This window comes from Haliotis rubra, unplaced genomic scaffold (assembly GCF_003918875.1).
Source record: "Haliotis rubra isolate DU_JTF1 unplaced genomic scaffold, ASM391887v1 Scf180, whole genome shotgun sequence".
Lineage (NCBI taxonomy): Eukaryota > Metazoa > Mollusca > Gastropoda > Lepetellida > Haliotidae > Haliotis > Haliotis rubra.
Window position 1 is genome coordinate 737,000 of NW_025765781.1, and position 19,802 is coordinate 756,801.

At 39.2% G+C, this 19,802-nt stretch overlaps 1 protein-coding gene across 5 annotated transcripts in view; it reads right to left on the reverse strand.

Annotated features, from left to right (window-relative positions):
- The window catches only part of LOC124273425 (P2X purinoceptor 4-like), a 141,885-nt gene that overhangs the window by 25,190 nt on the left and 96,893 nt on the right, over positions 1–19,802 (reverse strand). For all 5 annotated transcript variants that reach the window (XM_046708692.1, XM_046708690.1, XM_046708691.1 and 2 more), the window contains exons 9-10: positions 6,794–6,950; positions 5,726–5,827 (exon numbers count right to left, since the gene is read on the reverse strand). In XM_046708692.1, the coding sequence (XP_046564648.1) occupies positions 5,726–5,827; positions 6,794–6,950 (259 nt within the window). The remainder of the gene's footprint in view (positions 1–5,725; positions 5,828–6,793; positions 6,951–19,802) is intronic.

Sequence of the window (19,802 nt, forward strand, 5' to 3'; positions counted from 1 at the left end):
CAATTTATTGACATATACAACACATCTATCTTTGGGCAAGCTTCATCGTCCCCGGAACCAAAGAACGGTAAGAGGATGCTGCTGAAAGGGCTTACACCCTTGCTACCTCAGGTAACAGTATTACCATCCATCATGACACAGTTAATACAACCATGACACAAAATACCATCATACAAATGTTCCACTTAGCAATTATCTCCCTGACGCATCTCCAGATAAAAAAGATCCTTCATATTAAATATGCTCTTTTTCTGAAAAGGGAACACAACTCCTGGTCAAGTCCTCGGCAAAATATTATGATTTTGTGACACTTGCTATACAATTGAAAATACAGATCCATAATTTACATTATTGTTTGGGACTTAGTTTCACCTTTCTTTGACAAGGGCTGACAACTCTTACTCCAGGACATACACATTTCTTGGTAGACAACTCTAAACACAATTCAGGGTAGACAACTCTAAACACAATTCAGGGTAGACAACTCTAAACACAATTCAGGGTAGACAACTCTAAACACAATTCAGGGTAGACAACTCTAAACACAATTCAGGGTAGACAACTCTAAACACAATTCAGGGTAGACAACTCTAAGCCTGCTTCAGGGTTGACAACTCTTATTACACTACTTGGTAGTCAACACTAACCATACTTCAGAGTCGACAAGTCAAACCACACTTCATATTTCTAACACTGGGAGATGAAAAAATTGCTGAAGTAAAAATCCCATACTGACTAATTATATGAACTTACACTGCTTTAGATGTGTCACTGATTACTATAGCTGGTCCAGCATGCAGGATCAAGAGGCTGTTACCAACAACACCAACATACATCATCTTCTCCTATCATGGTTATCATGATCATAATATAGGGTCGGAAACTATCCAGACTAATAACTGTGGAGGAGGAAGCCAATACAGCTATGTGCATGATGTGGGAATGTGACAGTAATGTACAAATGACCTGCTATGCCATAATAATGGGGTCAGCTTTGAAACAAATCGGCGATTATCTTACACCTAACACAACCCAGGCTACTAATCATGACAAAATGACAAACTTGTGAACTTGTCCCTGGACAATTAACCTGTAAAAATCAAGCACAGAATGTAGAAAAAGATTACTTGTCAAGATAAATGACCAAAAAATGTCAGTTCATACAGAAATTGCTGTTTCACTGACCATACGTCTTGTTTTAATACTGATGAACCCTTTATTATATATCCACAGCTTTGTGATCTGCCATAACCTCTCCAAGTATGTTTCTCAGTACTGTGCAATTACAACCCTTGCTACCATTTGATCATCTTTCCAGTTTCTTGACCAACCTCTTGGCATATTGACAAAGAAATTCTGTAAAATCCAAAATCAAACTGGCCTTGTCTTAAAATATAAATATAAAGTTTGGACAAAGCTCGCATCCTCTCAAAGACTTCCTTGGAAGTGTGGGAAGGTCACTGATGGACATATAAACTAATGAGAAAGAACACAAACTTCAGAGATTTCTGTGAAGCATTTGGAATACATCCTTTAAGGAGTGCTATAAAAAAGAAGGAAGTCAGACTTCAAGGCATTCAACAGAAGAGAAGGAACTCACCCTTCAAGGGGTTCAGTGGAAGAGAAGGAAATCACACTTTGAGGGGTTTGACGGAATAGAAGTGAAGGAACTCACCCTTCAAGAGGTTCAACGGAGGTGAAGAACTCACCCTTCAAGGCATTCATCAGAAGAGAAGGAACTCACCCTTCAAGGCATTCATCAGAAGAGAAGGAACTCACCCTTCAAGGGGTTCAATGGAAGAGAAGGAAATCACACTTTGAGGGGTTCAACAGAAGAGAAGGAACTCATCCTTCAAGGGGTCCAATGAAAGAGAAGGAACTCATCCTTCAAGGGGTCCAATGAAAGAGAAGGAACTCGAACTTCAAGAGGTTCAACGGAGGTGAAGAACTCACCCTTCAAGAGGTTCAACAGAAGAAGAACTCACCCTTCAAGGGGTTCAACAGAGGTGAAGGAACTCACCCTTCAAGAGGTTCAACGGAGGTGAAGAACTCACCCTTCAAGAGGTTCAATGGAAGAGAAGGAAATCACACTTTGAGGGGTTCAACAGAAGAGAAGGAACTCATCCTTCAAGGGGTCCAATGAAAGAAAAGGAACTCATCCTTCAAGGGGTCCAATGAAAGAGAAGGAACTCGAACTTCAAGAGGTTCAACGGAGGTGAAGAACTCACCTTTCAAGAGGTTCAATGGAAGTGAAGAACTCACCCTTCAAGGCGTTCATCAGAAGAGAAGGAACTCACCCTTCAAGGGGTTCAATGGAAGAGAAGGAAATCACACTTTGAGGGGTTCAACAGAAGAGAAGGAACTCACCCTTTAAGTGGTCCAATGAAAGAGAAGAAACACAACCGTAAACTACTTCACTAGAAGAACAAGAACACAACATTCAAGGAATTCCATGGATGAAAACAAACACAGTGAACAGGGAATTCAACAGAAGGACTTCACTTCAAGAGAATGAACCCAACCTTCAGAGTGGGTGGGTGAGTGAGTGAGTTAATTTTACACCACACTCAGCAATATTCCAGCTATATGTCAGCGGTCTGTAAATAATCAAGTCTGGACCAAACAATCCAGTGATCAACAGCATGAACATCGATCTACGCAATTGGGATACGATGACATGTGTCAACCAAGTCAGCGAGCCTGACCACCCGATCCTGTTAGTCACCTATTACGACAAGCAGGGGTTACTGAAAACCAGTTCAAACACAGTCCATCATGGTTCAACCTTCAGAGACTTTAATGGAGGAGAAATAATACAGCTTCCACAAAATCAGTTTTTGTTTGTCTGGTCAAAGCTGCAATCCCCCAAAATATCACAAATGTAGCCTCAACCCGTACATTATTCGTTTGCAGATCCGCATGTGTTATGCTGTGTTCACAACACAGTCATCACTGCTCCAGCTGTGTGATAGTGTCCGGTAAACTATCAAGTCCAGACCAAACAATCTATGTACGCATCTATCTATGCAACTAGGATACATTGACACGCATCAAAGTCATTGAATGTTCATTTGTTTGATAGGCGTTTAATGCCGCACTCAGAAATATTCCAACTATATGGCAGCAGTCTGTAAATAATCGGGCCTGGACCAGACAATCCAGTGATCAGTTTCATGACTATTGATCTACGCAACTGGGATACGATGACATGTGTGAACCAAGTCAGCGAACCTGGCCATCTGATCCCGTTAGTTGCCTCTTATTATAATTGCAGAAGACCAATTCTTGCCCAGGTCTTCGTGAACTTGCAAATATTACAGTCTGGACAGACAATCCACCGACTGATATAGCAAGGATGATCCCCCACTCTCCACAGAGTGACACGGAATAAACCAAGTTACCATGCCCTAACTGTAAGTTCTTACCATCAAGAACATCTCCAACTTCTCCCTTATCACACCTACTTCTTAAAAGAGGCCATTGAAGAATGCAGATGTTGCTAGGGGCCTAAACGAGAATCTGCATGGGTTTTCGAGCCATACCATAACGTAGCAGATATGCATCCACAGCAATGGTGTACGGTCTTAGAATCATTTACAGATGTATTTATCTGAAAACGTATTGTTTTATTGTTTATTGACCTGTTTACACAAGAGTAGCAATGTTGTGGTGCATATATGAAATGAAACAAGATTACTGATACTCCATTAAATTCCATTCAGTACTCTAAATGTTATGTTATTGTTTTCCAGTACTCCTATATAGAAAACATAAGAAGTATGTACTTCTCATCATGAAAAATTATCTGGAGCCCTGAGAGAGTGAATGATTGATGTAACTTGCATATATTTTCCATAAGTCGGAAATACTGCAGCTGTGTTGTTTGAATGCAGTGTGTTACCTACAATCCAGTGATTGATATAATGATCAACATCCCATGTCATATACAGGTTACAATGATGTCAAGTCACCCAAGGCACCCTTGGTGCCTGGGTGCCATTGTACAAAACAACCTTAGCCCTACGACTGTCGTAAGCCTCTGTTAAGGCATAGAAGTTACGATCACCTTAGCTCTAAAATCGCTTTGTATAATGGCACCCTGGTCCATTCATTTGGCATGCAATTGTACTCAATTGTAATAACAGAATTGAAAATCGATTATATCCATATGAGCCGTCCATTTGCTTATCCATATGAACTGTCCTTGTTCAGAGCACAGACTTCTAACACCACTTGAAGAAGCATATATTGGAGGGGATCTGTTCTAACCCAGAAATCCACATGGATTTCAAGTCATACCACATTCGCCTGTACTAAATCCTAGTGATCGATAGCATAAGCATTGAACCATACTGTTAGACAATGACAGTTCTAAACAGTAAACCAACTAGGTCTGACATTGTGTCCAACCAATCCTCATATTGCTCTACATATGCACAAAATACAAGGGGCCCCCATCCAGTCAGCTTTCCCAGCTTTACAAAAACCTAATAGTAAGCACTGAACAAAAATCAAAAGGTCTTATCTCTGAGTATGAACATTCCCAAGTTAGGTGAGTGAGTGAATAAGTTTAGTTTTATGTCACTTTTAGCAATATTCCAGCAACATCACGGCGGGGGACACCAGAAATGGGCTTCACACATTGTACCCATGTGGGGAATCGAACCCGGGTCTTCAGCATTGTGCTTTGTCGAGCTTGAAAGCTGGAGTGAGGATTTTATATTCTACCTGTTTAACCACTAGGCTACCCCACCGCCCCTGTTTCCAGTTAAAACTGATAAAGGATATGTTTTACAGCATTTATCAAATGACAGAATTTCTGCTAAGACTGGCAAAAATATATCATTCAATATGACAAATCAGTGGTGAGAAATGTCAAAACTACATGATTTCTCTGACATGTCAGTATATTGTTAAATTTTGCAACATGTTAACTGATTAAAATATGACACATTTCAATGATAGGCTGCTGCCTGACAACTAATCATCAAATTACAAAATCTTACAAACAGAATTACCATGATTTTAGTAATGAAATGTCTGCAAATCCACTGAAGGCTTACTCAAGATAATGTTTTACCAGTGAACTAAATTTCACCAAAATGATTGATAATTGGAAATATCATCCATGAGAAAATTGATATGACAATCATCCATAATATCATACATAACTATTGAGATCAAATAAAGTTTAATTTACATGCACAATACACAAAGTTACGTCCTAATACATGGGCCACTTCTTATGTTCAGGATGCTCTTTTTGTTGGTGAGTCAGTGTGGTTTTACGCCGCTTTTAGCAATATTCCACCAATATCACGGCGAGGACACCACAAATGGGCTTCACACATTGTGCCCACGTTGGGAATCGAACCCGGGTCTTCGGCATGATGAGCGACCGCTTTAACCACTAGGCTACCCCACGCACCCCTTTTGGTTAGTAAATCCATGCACATTTGTGTCAGCGCTCAAACTGATATAAAACATGATGATTTCTTTATCACATTTGTTGGTATGTTTCCTATACGCTTCTCAGATATTTAATCAATCAATATTTAGCTAATGATTATTGTTCTCTATAACCTATATCAATAGCCAGCTTTAGAGCAAATTCATAATTTAATTTAATAGTATTCAAGAATACACATCTCCATGATGTGGAACTCAAGATGAGTTGTGGATCGGTACAATGACATAAACTTCGATTTGAGAAAGCCAGTGTTACCTCGTAGGCGTCGTCTCCTGTCACAGTTAGGTACTTCTTGTCCCGGTAATAGGTCCTTGCTTTCAGGAAGTATAGAACAACCACATCACAGACAATTGTGGCCTGAAAAAGACGACGATTCTTAAAAAAAACATCCACCATTTTCAAATCTATGTGAATCAGTGAGAACGATGTCACATCTTACACAGTCCAATCAAAACAATCAATCTGTTTCAAATACAAACAAAATAGAATGATCTACTTTTATTGAGAAGTGAGTGAGTTTACGCCGCCTTTAGCAATATTCCAGCAATATGGTGGGGGAGACCAGAAATGGGCTTCACACATTGTACCCATGTGGGGAATTGACGTCTTCAGCGTGACGAGTGAACCACTAGGCTAACACACTTTTATTGAGAAACTATCCTCAAACGTGAAACACTATGCATAGTTATCCTCAGTTTACACTGGTTGCACAGATATACGCACTCATCGAAGCCCTTGAGATATGGTTGGTTTGGTGTCTAAACAGGAATTCTTAGCTGTCTCAAGATATAGTAGAATATCTATGCAAAACAGTATGAAGAGTGCACCAAAAAGCTTGCATAATTTCAGAATAAGCACATTTGCTTACAAACAAGAAAAGCTTCTAGTCACGTGATATGCAAATTGTCCTGTGGCAGTGATGTTGTGCGAAGTCATGCTTGGGTGTGTGAGAATGCTTATTGCAATATTCCAGCAATTTCCTGGCGAGAAGACCGGGAATCGATAGGTATCATTGTATACAAATACATGAATTCTACCTACATTACATCTCCAGGAAACCAGCAATAGGTATCACTGTATACATATACAAGAATTTTACCTCTACTACAGTTTGGGCTGTAATAAAACTATTTCAAATTTTTCAGCAGACGTCCTCTTCACTGCGTGACACCCCCTTAAACACTACAGTTGTTACACCCCAAAAACGTACACAAGCCTAAGCCTTTTAAAAAAGAAAAGAAATAAACAAGCGTAACCACCTTTTAAACTGTTTACACTAACATCATTTGCAGGCATAGAGATAGTTGTTGGAAGTATACTTACGATAGACAGCAGTGCCAGGCCACTGCCAATGTTCAGTAAAAGAGGCACAACGTTGAACTTGCCAGCCCGCCCCTGCACGGTGAGGATGAACCTGATACCATAGGCTTTCACCAAGGTCCGCTTTCTCACATTCTCCTCCATATAATGTTCAGCATACCTGGAAACACAGAAGGCAACTTATACATAGCATGCTCAGTAATATCACAGCTGTGTCACATGCTGTATTTGGGACTGCACTTTTCTCTGTTACAGATTCTATTGCTTTTATTGGTACAGTCCAATCTGGGATTCGAACCCACACTCTCAGAACCCGGCAACTAATCGCCAACACATAAAGTTAGTGATCCAACACACTCTGTCACCATGGCATCCACCAAAAATTTAAAGTCTGACAACTGTTAGTCTATAAATAGCCATCAGCTGCGCACACACATTTTGCTCCAATCCAAACTTGATTCAGTTAAAAATGATAAGGGGGCGGAGGGGTAGCCTAGTGGTTACAGCGTTGTCTCGTCACGCCGAAGGCCCGGGTTCGATTCCCCACATGGGCACAATGTGTTAAGCCCATTTCTGGTGTCCCCCGCCGTGATATTGCTGGAAAATTGCTAAAAGCGGCGTAAAACTAAACTCAGTCAGTCAGTCAGTAAAAATGATAAGATTTATAACTTCAAAGAATTTTGATTCCATGATCAGAAGAAATTTAAGCAATTATTTTGACAGGGAAAATATATCCAACTATCATGTTGTCATACTGCATTTTTCAACGTATATATATACGTACCCACGTACAATCCAGTGATCAACATCATGAGCATCAATCTATACTAGTGGGATATGATGGCATTTGTCAATTGCGTCACTTCACAGAAGTAAACATATATCTATTGCTATAAAAGCATTAACCATCATGCACTTTAATATTGATTTCCACAAATTTCAATATTAGTTCAACCAACTGATAATCCATAAAAATTATGTCCAATAAGGATATTCAGTTAGTGTAGCTTGACTGTCATCATAAACAATGAATTTGTAAAGAAGGAAAGTCCTGACTAAGCTGCCATGTTTAAGACCATATCCTGAATTTTGCCACACTGTCTCAAATGACCTTGTTCATAACTCAGATTGGAAAAGATGTTCTCCATAAACCTGGCAACATTATATTGATAGTTTCTGTCCTATGATGAATGTCAAGGAAATAATGGTGCCCAATTATGGTGAAATTGTAGGAATAATCAATCTTGGCTTCTTAAATGGAAAGTCATAAAGGCCATTAAGCAGAGCATTCTGACACTCAAACCTTGCCCCAAATGGGACATACTTCTAGCAAGATATTTATTCGAATGGAATCCTGTTTCATCTGAGGCCATAATTATTAATGCGTTCAGATTACCGTTATTTTGTGTGAAAAATTTTGGTTTGTAGGTCAGGAGTAAATGAAATACAAATTTCTGAATACTTTCTTTCGCTCTTTAAACATACTTTTCATTATTATGATGATTTTATTTTAAATATTATTGGAAAATGTTATAATGTATGTAGTACTGGTAAGATCTTCTATATGTATGTAAACTATGTAAACCATTTTTCTATTTTAATTAAAATACTCTCATTAAAAATGTATAGTTCAGTTATCACTATAATTAACTTCAGTTATTCATATAACATAACATTATCTGGGCAAGAATAAAATGACATCAAGCCTTTATCCGTCCATTCAGATGCATTGCAAATTCAATACGTTTCTAGACTCGTATGCCTAGTGAGTTGTGTGGTAAGTATCATCTAAATCATACACAAGATATATGTTTTGGTGATTGAAATGAGTAGTAACAGCAATCACCTTCATTGCTACATAGTGTCATCTTACTTCATGGTCAATCCTTGTGGATGTTAGCATAGTTATTTATTATCAGTTTCTCAAACTAGTGGTTTCTCTGACAATAATGGCCAAACACTTCCCCTGCTGGCTGTATATGTCAAAGAAACAGGTTATCGATATTTATTGTCTACCTTAACAATGTTAGTGAGGATGTAAACCTACCAATGGTTCTGACAATTTGTCGTGACAACTGTCACAAATAATCATAAATCCATCTATAATGGCTGTTCATCATAATTTTATCCGAAAACAATTTTGCATCCAGATCAAGCGTGGTGATATATATCTGAATAATTTCAAAATTAGCCTGAGAGTGAGTGAGTGAGTGTTTGTTTTTTAACGCTATGTTCAGCAATATTCTAGCCATATAGCTCCAGTCTGAAAATAATCAAGCCAGGACCAGACAATCCAGTGATCAACGACATCTACATCAATCTATGCAACTGGGATACGATGACATCTGCCAAACAAGTCAGCCACCTGACCACCCGGTCCCGTTAGTCGTCTCTTACGACAAGCCTGGGTTGCTGAAGACCAATTCTTACCTGGATCTTCATGGATAGAGTGTGAGTGAGTGAGTGAGTGATCCTCATGGATAGAGTGAGTGAGTGAGCACATTGAGTGAGATAATGATTAAGAGCCACTTTGAACAGATCTTTAGCTAAATCACGACAGGTCATCTGTGAGGAAGGTTGGATGTTATGAGTTCACCACTTTTATAGTACAGACAAACTTACAAATATTATCAACAAGTTAAATGGACACTCTGAGCATCCTTTTCTGACTTTTCCCAACAGTAGAAAAGACGAGAATAAGACCCAGATGAATTGCTCCTGGAGCACGCTAGCCATCTATCTGCGTCTGTGGTAGACATCAGTTGCTGTGTACAAAGACCTGCTATTAATCTGACTGTATGACATATATGTGCTCTTGTCAGATTTCCCCCCAGTTCACCCCTAGATCTTTATACTGTTTGACATAGTACATGCATCTGGAATTTGTTATGTGTAAAGAGTTGAATCAAATAAATGGTGATCAATGAAAAAAGACCCTTGCATCATTAATCAGTTTTAAAAGGTTTCAGCATTTGAATTCAACCTTGTCTACTGAACAAGATGAAAGAACAGAATTTTTGACAATATCCAAATATATGAAACATTTTTATTGCTGAGTTGATTACAAATGTTTTACATAAAACATACATGAAATAGCAGATGGTGTCAATAGTCTCAATACATAATCAGTTTTAATTAAACACTGGGAACAGATGGCTAACACACATTCTCTGATACACAAAACATATATGCACTGCATGGACTAAGTAATCTATCTTCCATAGGGAACGTGAAGAATTTAAGTTTAGTCCTGTGCAATCTTGAAGATTCTGTCTACACATCGTGAATTGTCATTGTCACACACTAGACAACTCAAATTTTGGTGTCACCGATTCCATCAATGACAGCATCAACCTAGCCTATCCTTGGACATGTCAAAACAGTCTCACAACACAGCAAGTTAGCCCAGAATTTCCACTTGGACCCATCTCCTTTCAAAACAATTTCAGGACATTCTTTAAAAGCTAACCCAGCAGCCCCTGGTCTGTTCAGTCTCATGATATACTTCTAGCAAACCCAACTAGTCCAGCAAGTCATCAAGGATGTTTTGCCACTTCAACACTTCAGACAGGGCTATCTTCTTGTCAGGTTCATGCTCGTACATATTCTGATACACACATCTGTAGAGCACCTGCCTCAATACAGTTTTGGGTACAGACTTCACGCTTAATCTCACCGTGAGCATCGACTCCAGATCTATTTGATACTCTGGCTTCCCCCTGATGGTTTCATACACACAGAATCCATCCGGGCCATCTTCATCATCAATCCGCCAAGATTTGCCTCCTTTCTGGTACCGGAAACCCTTGACAATGAAGGCACTGGATGTCTGTGCTAGCACTCCAGCTGTGACCGAATCATCAAAGAGTGGGGACCTACCACAACTGGAATTCTCTGTTAATGTGTAGAAGATAGGGGTGGCTATGTTGGTCTTCTCCTCGGATGATGGACTGAAGATAGGAGTCAAAACATTGATCTTGTGGATCTTTTCTCTGCTTGAGGTAGTTGGATTTGGGGTCGATTCTTCTGATGACGTAGAAAGGTCGGTCAGGAGGCTCTTCTCAGGTGATGGAGATGGAGAGGGAGATGGGATGATTCTCAAGGTTTCATCAACATTTGAGGTAGCAACTATTTTCTGTAGCATGTTAAAGGTGTCCTTTGCCACTTCACTTGGCGAAGTGAATCCAGGAAAAGACTTTGCACTGAACCGAAATACATTATTGACTGGTGACATCTCGAAGCTCTGATGCTGAGTGATCTTCTCTACATTGTTCCTCGGTTTCCGGTTCCTGGTTCTTGGTTTGGGTCCGGACCTAAACACCTTGCACTTTGGTGTCTGAGTACTGACATGGAACCCCTGATGACGGTCTGTCTGTGTGTCCCTGGACTCCTGTTGACACAGGTCTCTTTGAGTGGTGACCTGAGTGCCTTGTTCCATATGAGCTGGACTACTGCGGCAATTATCAGTGGACTCAGTTTGTGACCAGCCATCTTGGAGACATGTAGTGTCTGTCTGGGTATTAGCTGCTTCCGTGACTTCTGGTAAATCATTTTGCATGGTACCAACATGAGGGGGTACAGAGGTGGTGTCTGTCTGACAAGCACACTCAGTAAGGGTCTGACTGGAATCTGTCTGAACTGATATAGTTTCACCTTGAGGATTAACTAAGTTATCAGTTTGAGAGGCAATGTCACTGAGGGTCTGACTGGAATCTGTCTGAACTGATATAGTTTCACCTTGAGGGTGAACTAAATTATCAGTTTGAGAGGCAATGTCACTGAGGGTCTGACTGGAATTTGTCTGAACTGATATAGTTTCACCTTGAGGGTGAACTAAATTATCAGTTTGAGAGGCAATGTCACTATGGGCTTGACTGGAATCTGTCTGAACTGATACAGTTTCACCTTGAGGATGAACTAAAATATTAGTTTGAGAGGCAATGTCACTGAGGGTCTGATTGGAATCTGTCTGAACTGCTATAGTTTCACCCTGAGCATGAACTAAATTATCAGTTTGAGAGGCAAAGTCGCTATGGGCTTCACTGGAATCTGTCTGAACTGAAATAGCTTCACCTTCACAATGGACTACATTATCAGTTTGAGAGGCAATGTCACTGAGGGTCTGACTGGAATCTGTCTGAACTGAAATAGCTTCACCTTGACGATGGACTAAATTATCAGTTTGAGAGGCAATGTCACTGAGGGTCTGACTGGAATCTGTCTGAACTGAAATAGCTTCACCTTGACGATGGACTACATTATCAGTTTGAGAGGCAATGTCACTGAGGGTCTGACTGGAATCTGTCTGAACTGAAATAGTTTCACCTTGACGATGGACTAAATTATCAGTTTGAGAGGCAAAGTCGCTATGGGCTTCACTGGAATCTGTCTGAACTGAAATAGCTTCACCTTCACAATGGACTACATTATCAGTTTGAGAGGCAATGTCACTGAGGGTCTGACTGGAATCTGTCTGAACTGATATAGTTTCACCTTGACGATGGACTACATTATCAGTTTGAGAGGCAATGTCACTGAGGGTCTGACTGGAATCTGTCTGAACTGAAATAGTTTCACCTTGACGGTGGACTACATTATCAGTTTGAGAGGCAATGTCACTGAGGGTCTGAGGGAAAATGGTTTGTACTGACACATTCTGTTTAGAAAGTACAGCAATGGCATCAGTATTAAAAGATTCACTAAAGGCCTCAGTTTGTGTTGACACAGACTCGCCTCGAAGATGTCCAGTAAAACAAACAGAAGCAGATCCATTGAGAGCTTGACAGGTTTGTACCAACTGGTTCTCTACTTGTACTGCACTAACACTTTGGGTGGCTGCACAATTACAATCCAACACTGATCCTACTTGTACAAACTTTGCTTCAACCTTAGTGTCAGTCTGTGTCCAAACACTGACCTCATTCCAGGTGGAATCGGTCTGAACACACCCATTCCTTGACTGTGGGTAAACATGGAAATCATGGCAATGAGCTGAATAATCTGTCTGGGTTGTCCTTCCATAACTGGACACTGAAGTCCCAGCCTGAGTGGTCCTGTCCTGACTGGAATGTCCTGGGAAGTAATCTGTCTTACCGACCACCACAGCTACCATCCGCTGTAGAGGACTCTTGTTTAGGGACTCGGTCCTTGCATCACTCTTTGGCTGGGGAGGTTTCTTCTTCAACAAGTTCGCAAAAAACTTCTGTGGTGTTTCAGCCTGACGAAAGGTCTGAAGGTTCTCAGTTTCAGGAACATACTTCAAAGGTGTCCGAGCAACAGATGCGAGTTGATTTTCATAATTTACATGACACAATCTTTCAGATAAACGTTCTTGCTGCTCAAAATTCTTGTCTCTTCTAAAAACTTGGGCACTCTCTTTGTTGAAACCTTCATGTTTGTTACCATGTGTTTTTAGGTGTAGCTTCTTGGCCTGTCTGCTGTTGTCAAATGAAAAGCACACTTTCACCTTGTTGTCAGTCTCCTTGAAGTACCAGGACTCTAGATAGAACTGGGACAGCTCCAGTAGATGCTCCACAGCCTTCGGAGGTAGACTCTCAGCAAGTGATGATGTCAGCATATTGATTCAGAATGACCACAGGATGGTTCAACAATACTTTTATACACAGGTGAAAACAATATGGGTCTCAACATAGCTCGTTAGTGCGAATTGATTCCACAGTGTAACGTCACTGTTCAGGTAACTTGAAGGGTATTAAGATAATCTCTTGTTTGATGAAAGGGGCCATATCACAAGTGGCTTGGGTTGGCTAATGTAGATGTAGATGAGGTGTCACATGACTGACTGAGAATGGTTTTATGCATTGTTTAGCAATATTCCAGCAATATCATTGTGGGGGACACCAGAAATGGGCTTCACACATTGTACCCATGTAGGGAATTGTACCTGGGTCTTCGGCATGACAAGTGAATGCTTTAACCACTAGGCTACCCCACCGCTCCAGGTGTCACATAAGATTGACTGTGGACACATTGCCTAATGCATTACAAGGCATTGATGAATTAAATGTGACTGCAGTTTCCCATGTATATGTGTGCATCTTATGCAATTGACTTTAAAACATACATATACTGAGGGCAACAAATAAGGGAACATGTGAAGGTACAAGTGTTTTTTATTCTTTTCGAGGCCAGACCAATTTTATTTCTTGTTTCAGATCCACCGGTCGTATTTTTTTAAGACTAAGAAAAAATCAAATCAAATCAATTTTCCCTGCTCAAAAAATAAAATCGTAGAGTTTTCATTGGCCAAAAATTTAAACTTACAAGAACGGGTTTTTTTAAATTGTTTTTTGCCCCATATAGACTTCATAAATTGCGAAAAGTAAAACACTTTCAATATTTAGAAGGATTGCTTTGATTGGTGATTATATTTTAATTTTTTTTCCCTCCTGCCTTTAGGTTTTCTGAGGACAAACATCCGTAAAACAAGAAATAAAATTGGTCTGGCCCCAGGTTTCTTCCCAAGCATACTGGGTGAAAATATGCAAATAAATTAAGGAGCACTGCCATGAAGTGGTGTTCCATTACTTGTTTCCCTCAGTATAAATATCTAAGTTGGCTACTGTATTGATTATGGCAACTAATATTTTTGATATGGCCCCCCAAGCAGACCATTGTTTTAACAATCACCACGGTCTACTGCACCAATGGTCTTTAAACAAAGGAAGATACACAGCGAGGTCAGCCTGCCAGCAGCCCAGGGAGACAAGTGGCATCAATCACAAACAAGGCAACTTGCTTAATTAGCTCATTTACCACATGCTTCTGCAATTAAGGACTATCAATAGAAGCTCCATGGGGTGGAGAAAGCTAGCTGTTTGTGTAGAGAGAAATTTAATTAGACATTGTTGCTTATGGCATTTGTTGTCTTATAGAGGCTGACAATAGCTGACAACTTCAAACAAGAGCCAGATCTATCAAAGAGACACTAAAAACAACAATCCTTTGATGAAAGGGAGACTTTAGTGACATGGTTTCAATGACACAGATAAAAAATTAAAGATTGTGTAACATTTTTCCAAGCCCAACTTCCTCAATTTAACCTTGAAGGTTAACCCTCTTTCATTTTATTACGGCTTACATCCTACCTGATTATACCACTGTATTTAAGCTTTACTTATAAAATTATTTCGCTCATTTGCTTTATATATTTTTTTATTTCTATTCTTTATTCTTTATATACACTTAATTATACCTGTCTTCAATCATTTATCTACTCAAAGCTTTACTTATAAAATTATTCTATAAATATGATTAATGACCTAATCAACTTATTTGTTTAATGTATTTTTTTAATGACATACACTTACTTATATATTTTCCTCTATTCATAGGGGCGGTTGGGTAGCCTAGTGGTTAAAGCGTTGGCTCGTCACGACGAAGACCCGGGTTCGAATCCCCACATGGGTACAATGTGTGAAGCCCATTTCTGGTGTCCCCCGCCGTGATGTTGCTGGAATATTGCTAAAAGCGGCGTAAAACCAAACCCAGTCAGTCAGTCAGTCTTCTATTCATATATCTACTCTAAGCTTTAATTACTTATTCAATATCATTTTAGATAAACAACAATGAGCTTACAGTTTTCTGCTTATGTCACTGTTTCTCAAGGCATAGTGTTCAATCTCTCTCTCTTCATTATGTTTACTATAACATATTTTGTCAATACATGACAATTTGTGTGGATAACAACTCCAAGAGTTACAGATAAGCTGTGTATCTGAGTAAATTATGCAAATATTTATGTGAAAACTCAGTTCCTATTAAGTCTATTGCGTAGAAGTACGCTTGAATTTTTGTAAATACTCAATAAATTTGATCTTACATGCGTACAAACAAAAATAGATAAAACAAGTGTTTGCCACTGATGTGGCAATGTCCCCCGCCGCTAAAGAATGGAATATCTATATTTACTACTTTTTATTTTTGGGTCACATACAAGATGCCTGAAATGACTGGTGTCTGCATAATCACCCAATGTAGGCTGTCAACATACTTGAAAACATTGGGTGCAATGTTTTATGAGATATCGCCTTTAAAAAGCGGTCCAAGTATCGTGGTGACCTTGAAGATAAGGTCAAGGTCACCCAAATAAACTGGTATCTGTGTAATACCCCAATGTAAACTGTCACCAAATTTGAAGACATTGGGTACAACAGTCCATGAGATATCGCGTTAACAAGAGTTACAAGTGTGAAAAGTGTCGTGGTGACCTTGAAAATAAGGTCAAGGTCAACTAAATAAACTGGTGTCTGCGTAATCCCCCCAATGTAGGCTGTCACCAAATTTGAAGACACTGGGTACAACGGTGCATGAGATATCACGTTAACAACAGTTTGAAAAGTGGTCAGTGTCGTGGTGACCTTGAAAATATGGTCAAGGTCACCCAAATCGTCTGGTGTCTTTGTAATACCCTAATGTAGGCTGTCACTAAATTTAAAGACATTGGGTGCAACAGTTTATGAGATATTGCGTTAACAAGAGATAAAAGTGTGAAAAGTGTCGTGGTGACCTTGAAAATAAGGTCAAGGTCACCTAAATAAACTGGCATCTGCGTAATCCCCCAATGTAGGCTGTCACCAAATTTGAAGACACTGGGTACAACAGTGCATGAATTATCACGTTAACAACAGTTTGAAAAGTGGTCAGTGTCGTGGTGACCTTGAAAATAAGGTCAAGGTCACCCAAATTGACTGGTGTCTGCGTAATCACCCAATGTAGGCTGTCACCAAATTTGAAGACATTGGGTGCAACAGTTCATGAGATATCACGCTAACAAGAGTTTGAAAAGTGGTCAAAGTGTCGTGGTGACCTTGAAAATAAGGTCAAGGTCACCCAAATTGACTGGTGTCTGCGTAATCACCCAATGTAGGCTGTCACCAAATTTGAAGACATTGGGTGCAACAGTTCATGAGATATCGCGTTAACAAGAATCGGGACGTACGGACGGACGCCGCTGAATACATAGTCCCCCGTTCCCCGTTGCGGCGGGGGACAATAACTGTGGCATATTGAGAGTTTCTATTTCAGCACATGAACTTGACAACTTGCAGTCTTTCTTATCGTTTCTCATATTACAGACCAAATATAAATAACAAACAAGTAAACCAACATTTAAACTTAATTATATTTGTACAATTAACGGAAAATGGCAAAACACCCAACTGAGTTTGAGTGAGGTGGGTATAATTTATTTGGTTTCAAAGGAAAATTAGGATACCCAATTAAGATGAACACAAGCGAGTACATAACTCAATGACCCAAAAAGTTATCTGTAGCTCTGAACTCCTTTATCACAATGTTTCAGAGCTAGTTCTTGTTCCTCCATCATCCGATGATAATGAAATCTGTGACATAACTAGACAAGACAATGACATAACTCCATGCAAGTGACATGAGAGCTCTTAAACACTGACGATTATATGCAGCATTATGACTTGGACTATGGTTTGAGAAAGTACACTTCCTCAATAAATACAGATTAGATTAAAAAGTAGTAATAACTGTCACCTCAACAGGAAAACACTTGAGGAAAGTTTCATAATTCATTTTACCAACCTTTGATTACTCTTCTCATATTTGGGATAATTGTACAAGCACTTATGCTTGAAAAATAAATTCAGATGCAATTAGAACTGTCATGAAAAACTATATTCCTCAAAGGAAGAGAGTTTTATGGATGTCAACTTTTTCATTATGAGGAACACAACGTTTCGGATTATATCCTTACTCCTTCATCAGGTGAATGAATGCTATGAGGCAGAGAGCATATATATGTGCGTGAGTGAGTTTGTTTGCTTTTACGCCGCTTTTAGCACTATTCCAGCAACATCACGGCGGGGGACACCAGAAATGGGCTTCACACTTTGTACCCATGTGGGGAATCGAACCCGGGTCTCCAGCGTGACAAGCGAACGCTTTAACCACTAGGCTACCCCACCACCCCATGTACATAAGAACAACAAAAGTATTAAGACAATAACAATAGATTCTGCAACAAATATTACCTTGCTATAAAAGGAAATATTTTCAATTTTACAAAATATTTCATAACTCAGTACCGGATTATTTGTCCTCTTTCCACCCAGACAAAGTGTCCGGTGCAAGAAGATATAAGTTTTAAAAAGTTCAAATCGAAAAAATATAAAAATGCAAAACAATTAGTAACTCAAAAGAGGTCAAATGTAGCATATCATGTTATAACTGGGATTACACTTTCTCAGTAAGGTACATATTCTAGTACTTTTTCCATTTATGTGGAAGTTGTGGTGGCTAAGTGGGATAGATCTCTAACTTTGTTTGGTGGTGATAAGGTCCCACACTCTGAACATGTGGATCTGAATCAAAAGATAATACCCCATAAAAGTACTAGAATTATTACTGATTAAGTGTTACCCAAAACTTAATATATGTTACTCTTGAACATTTTCTGAAAGACAGTCCATTCCTTAAGATTAATCAATTCAAAATGTAAGTCATCAATATCTTGAGCATGAAGTTTTCTAATGATTATGTGGACATGTAAAATTCAAAAGGATTATTTCTTATGCAATTGACGCAGATACAAAGACAAACAAAATGAACGAAATATATTGACTTGACATACAGACTTGACACTTGACGTTCAATCAAGAATGGAAATCCACCCTAGATTCAAGCTCACGATATGAATATTACAGGAACTTTAAAACGTTACTCCAGCCAGAAAAATACTTATCAATAATTACAACATATAGTTTAAGAACAATGTTCGTAAAGTATCGTTTAGGTTTGTTATCTTTAATGATTAATGAGGGTAGAAAAAAACTCTGTCCAGAAAGAAAGTCGATATTGTCCTTTATGTAACGTTGGAATAGAAAATGAAATTCATTTTACCCTGATATGTCCTTGTTATCACGAATTAAGACAGAAATATATACCGCACTATCTTCGTGCAAAGCAGCCCCATTATGCATATATATCTTTATTACAAACCAATAATGAAAATATTCTTGCTCAATTGTCCTTATATATAAAATATGCATTAGCTAAAAGAGATCTTCTTATAAAGCGAATTGTATACCCTTAAATATATATGTAAATATCCACAATATTCCTTTATCACTGTAACTCTCACGTATATGGGCCGGAGGCCTTTCATACAATAAACATCTTTTGACTTTGACTTTTGACATACAGACATAAAGACACATGATCAGCGACATGTCACTGCCTGTTTCTCATCTCAACTGTCCCGTGAAGATCCGGGGCAGAATAGGTCTTCAGCAACCCATGCTTGCTACAAAAGGCAACTATGCTTGTCGTAAGAGGCGACTAACGGGATCGAGTGGTCAGGCTCGCTGACTTGGTTGACACATGTCAGCGGTTCCCAGTTGTGCAGATCGATGCTCATGCTGTTGATCACTGGATTGTCTGGTCCAGACTCGATTATATACAGACCGCCGCCATATAGCAGGAATATTGCTGCTGAGTGCGGCGTAAAACCAAACTCACTCACTCATCTCAACTGTCAGTCACGCATACAAGAAGAAATATTTCATACAACTTAAGAGAATCGCAGGCAAAAAGGACCGCTTGGAACAAATTGACTATCAATACACTATAAACAATCAATTGTGAATCGCCTCAGAGGAACTTGTCTTAGTTCAGAAGATAAACAAGCAAGATGGCTGACAGCAGGTACTGACATTATTGAAGATATTCTCAGACGTCTATGAACACCCTTTGGGGAGAGACTTCCACATCAGGAAAGTAAAGTAGATTTCTTTTAAGTAATCAAATTTTGAGTATGTTGACAGAAACCCAGGTAAAAGGGGTCAATTGTTTCATGTTTCAGCACTACTTTAGGGATTGCATTCCTACTAATTCAGTTTGTTTAAAAGGTTGTTTTTATGCTATGTCAGATGAATTTAGTCAGTGTCTTCAGCAAAAACATAAATTACTCTATTGATCTGGAGTGGGCAATTCTAAAAAGTCAAGATCATTTTACTTTGCA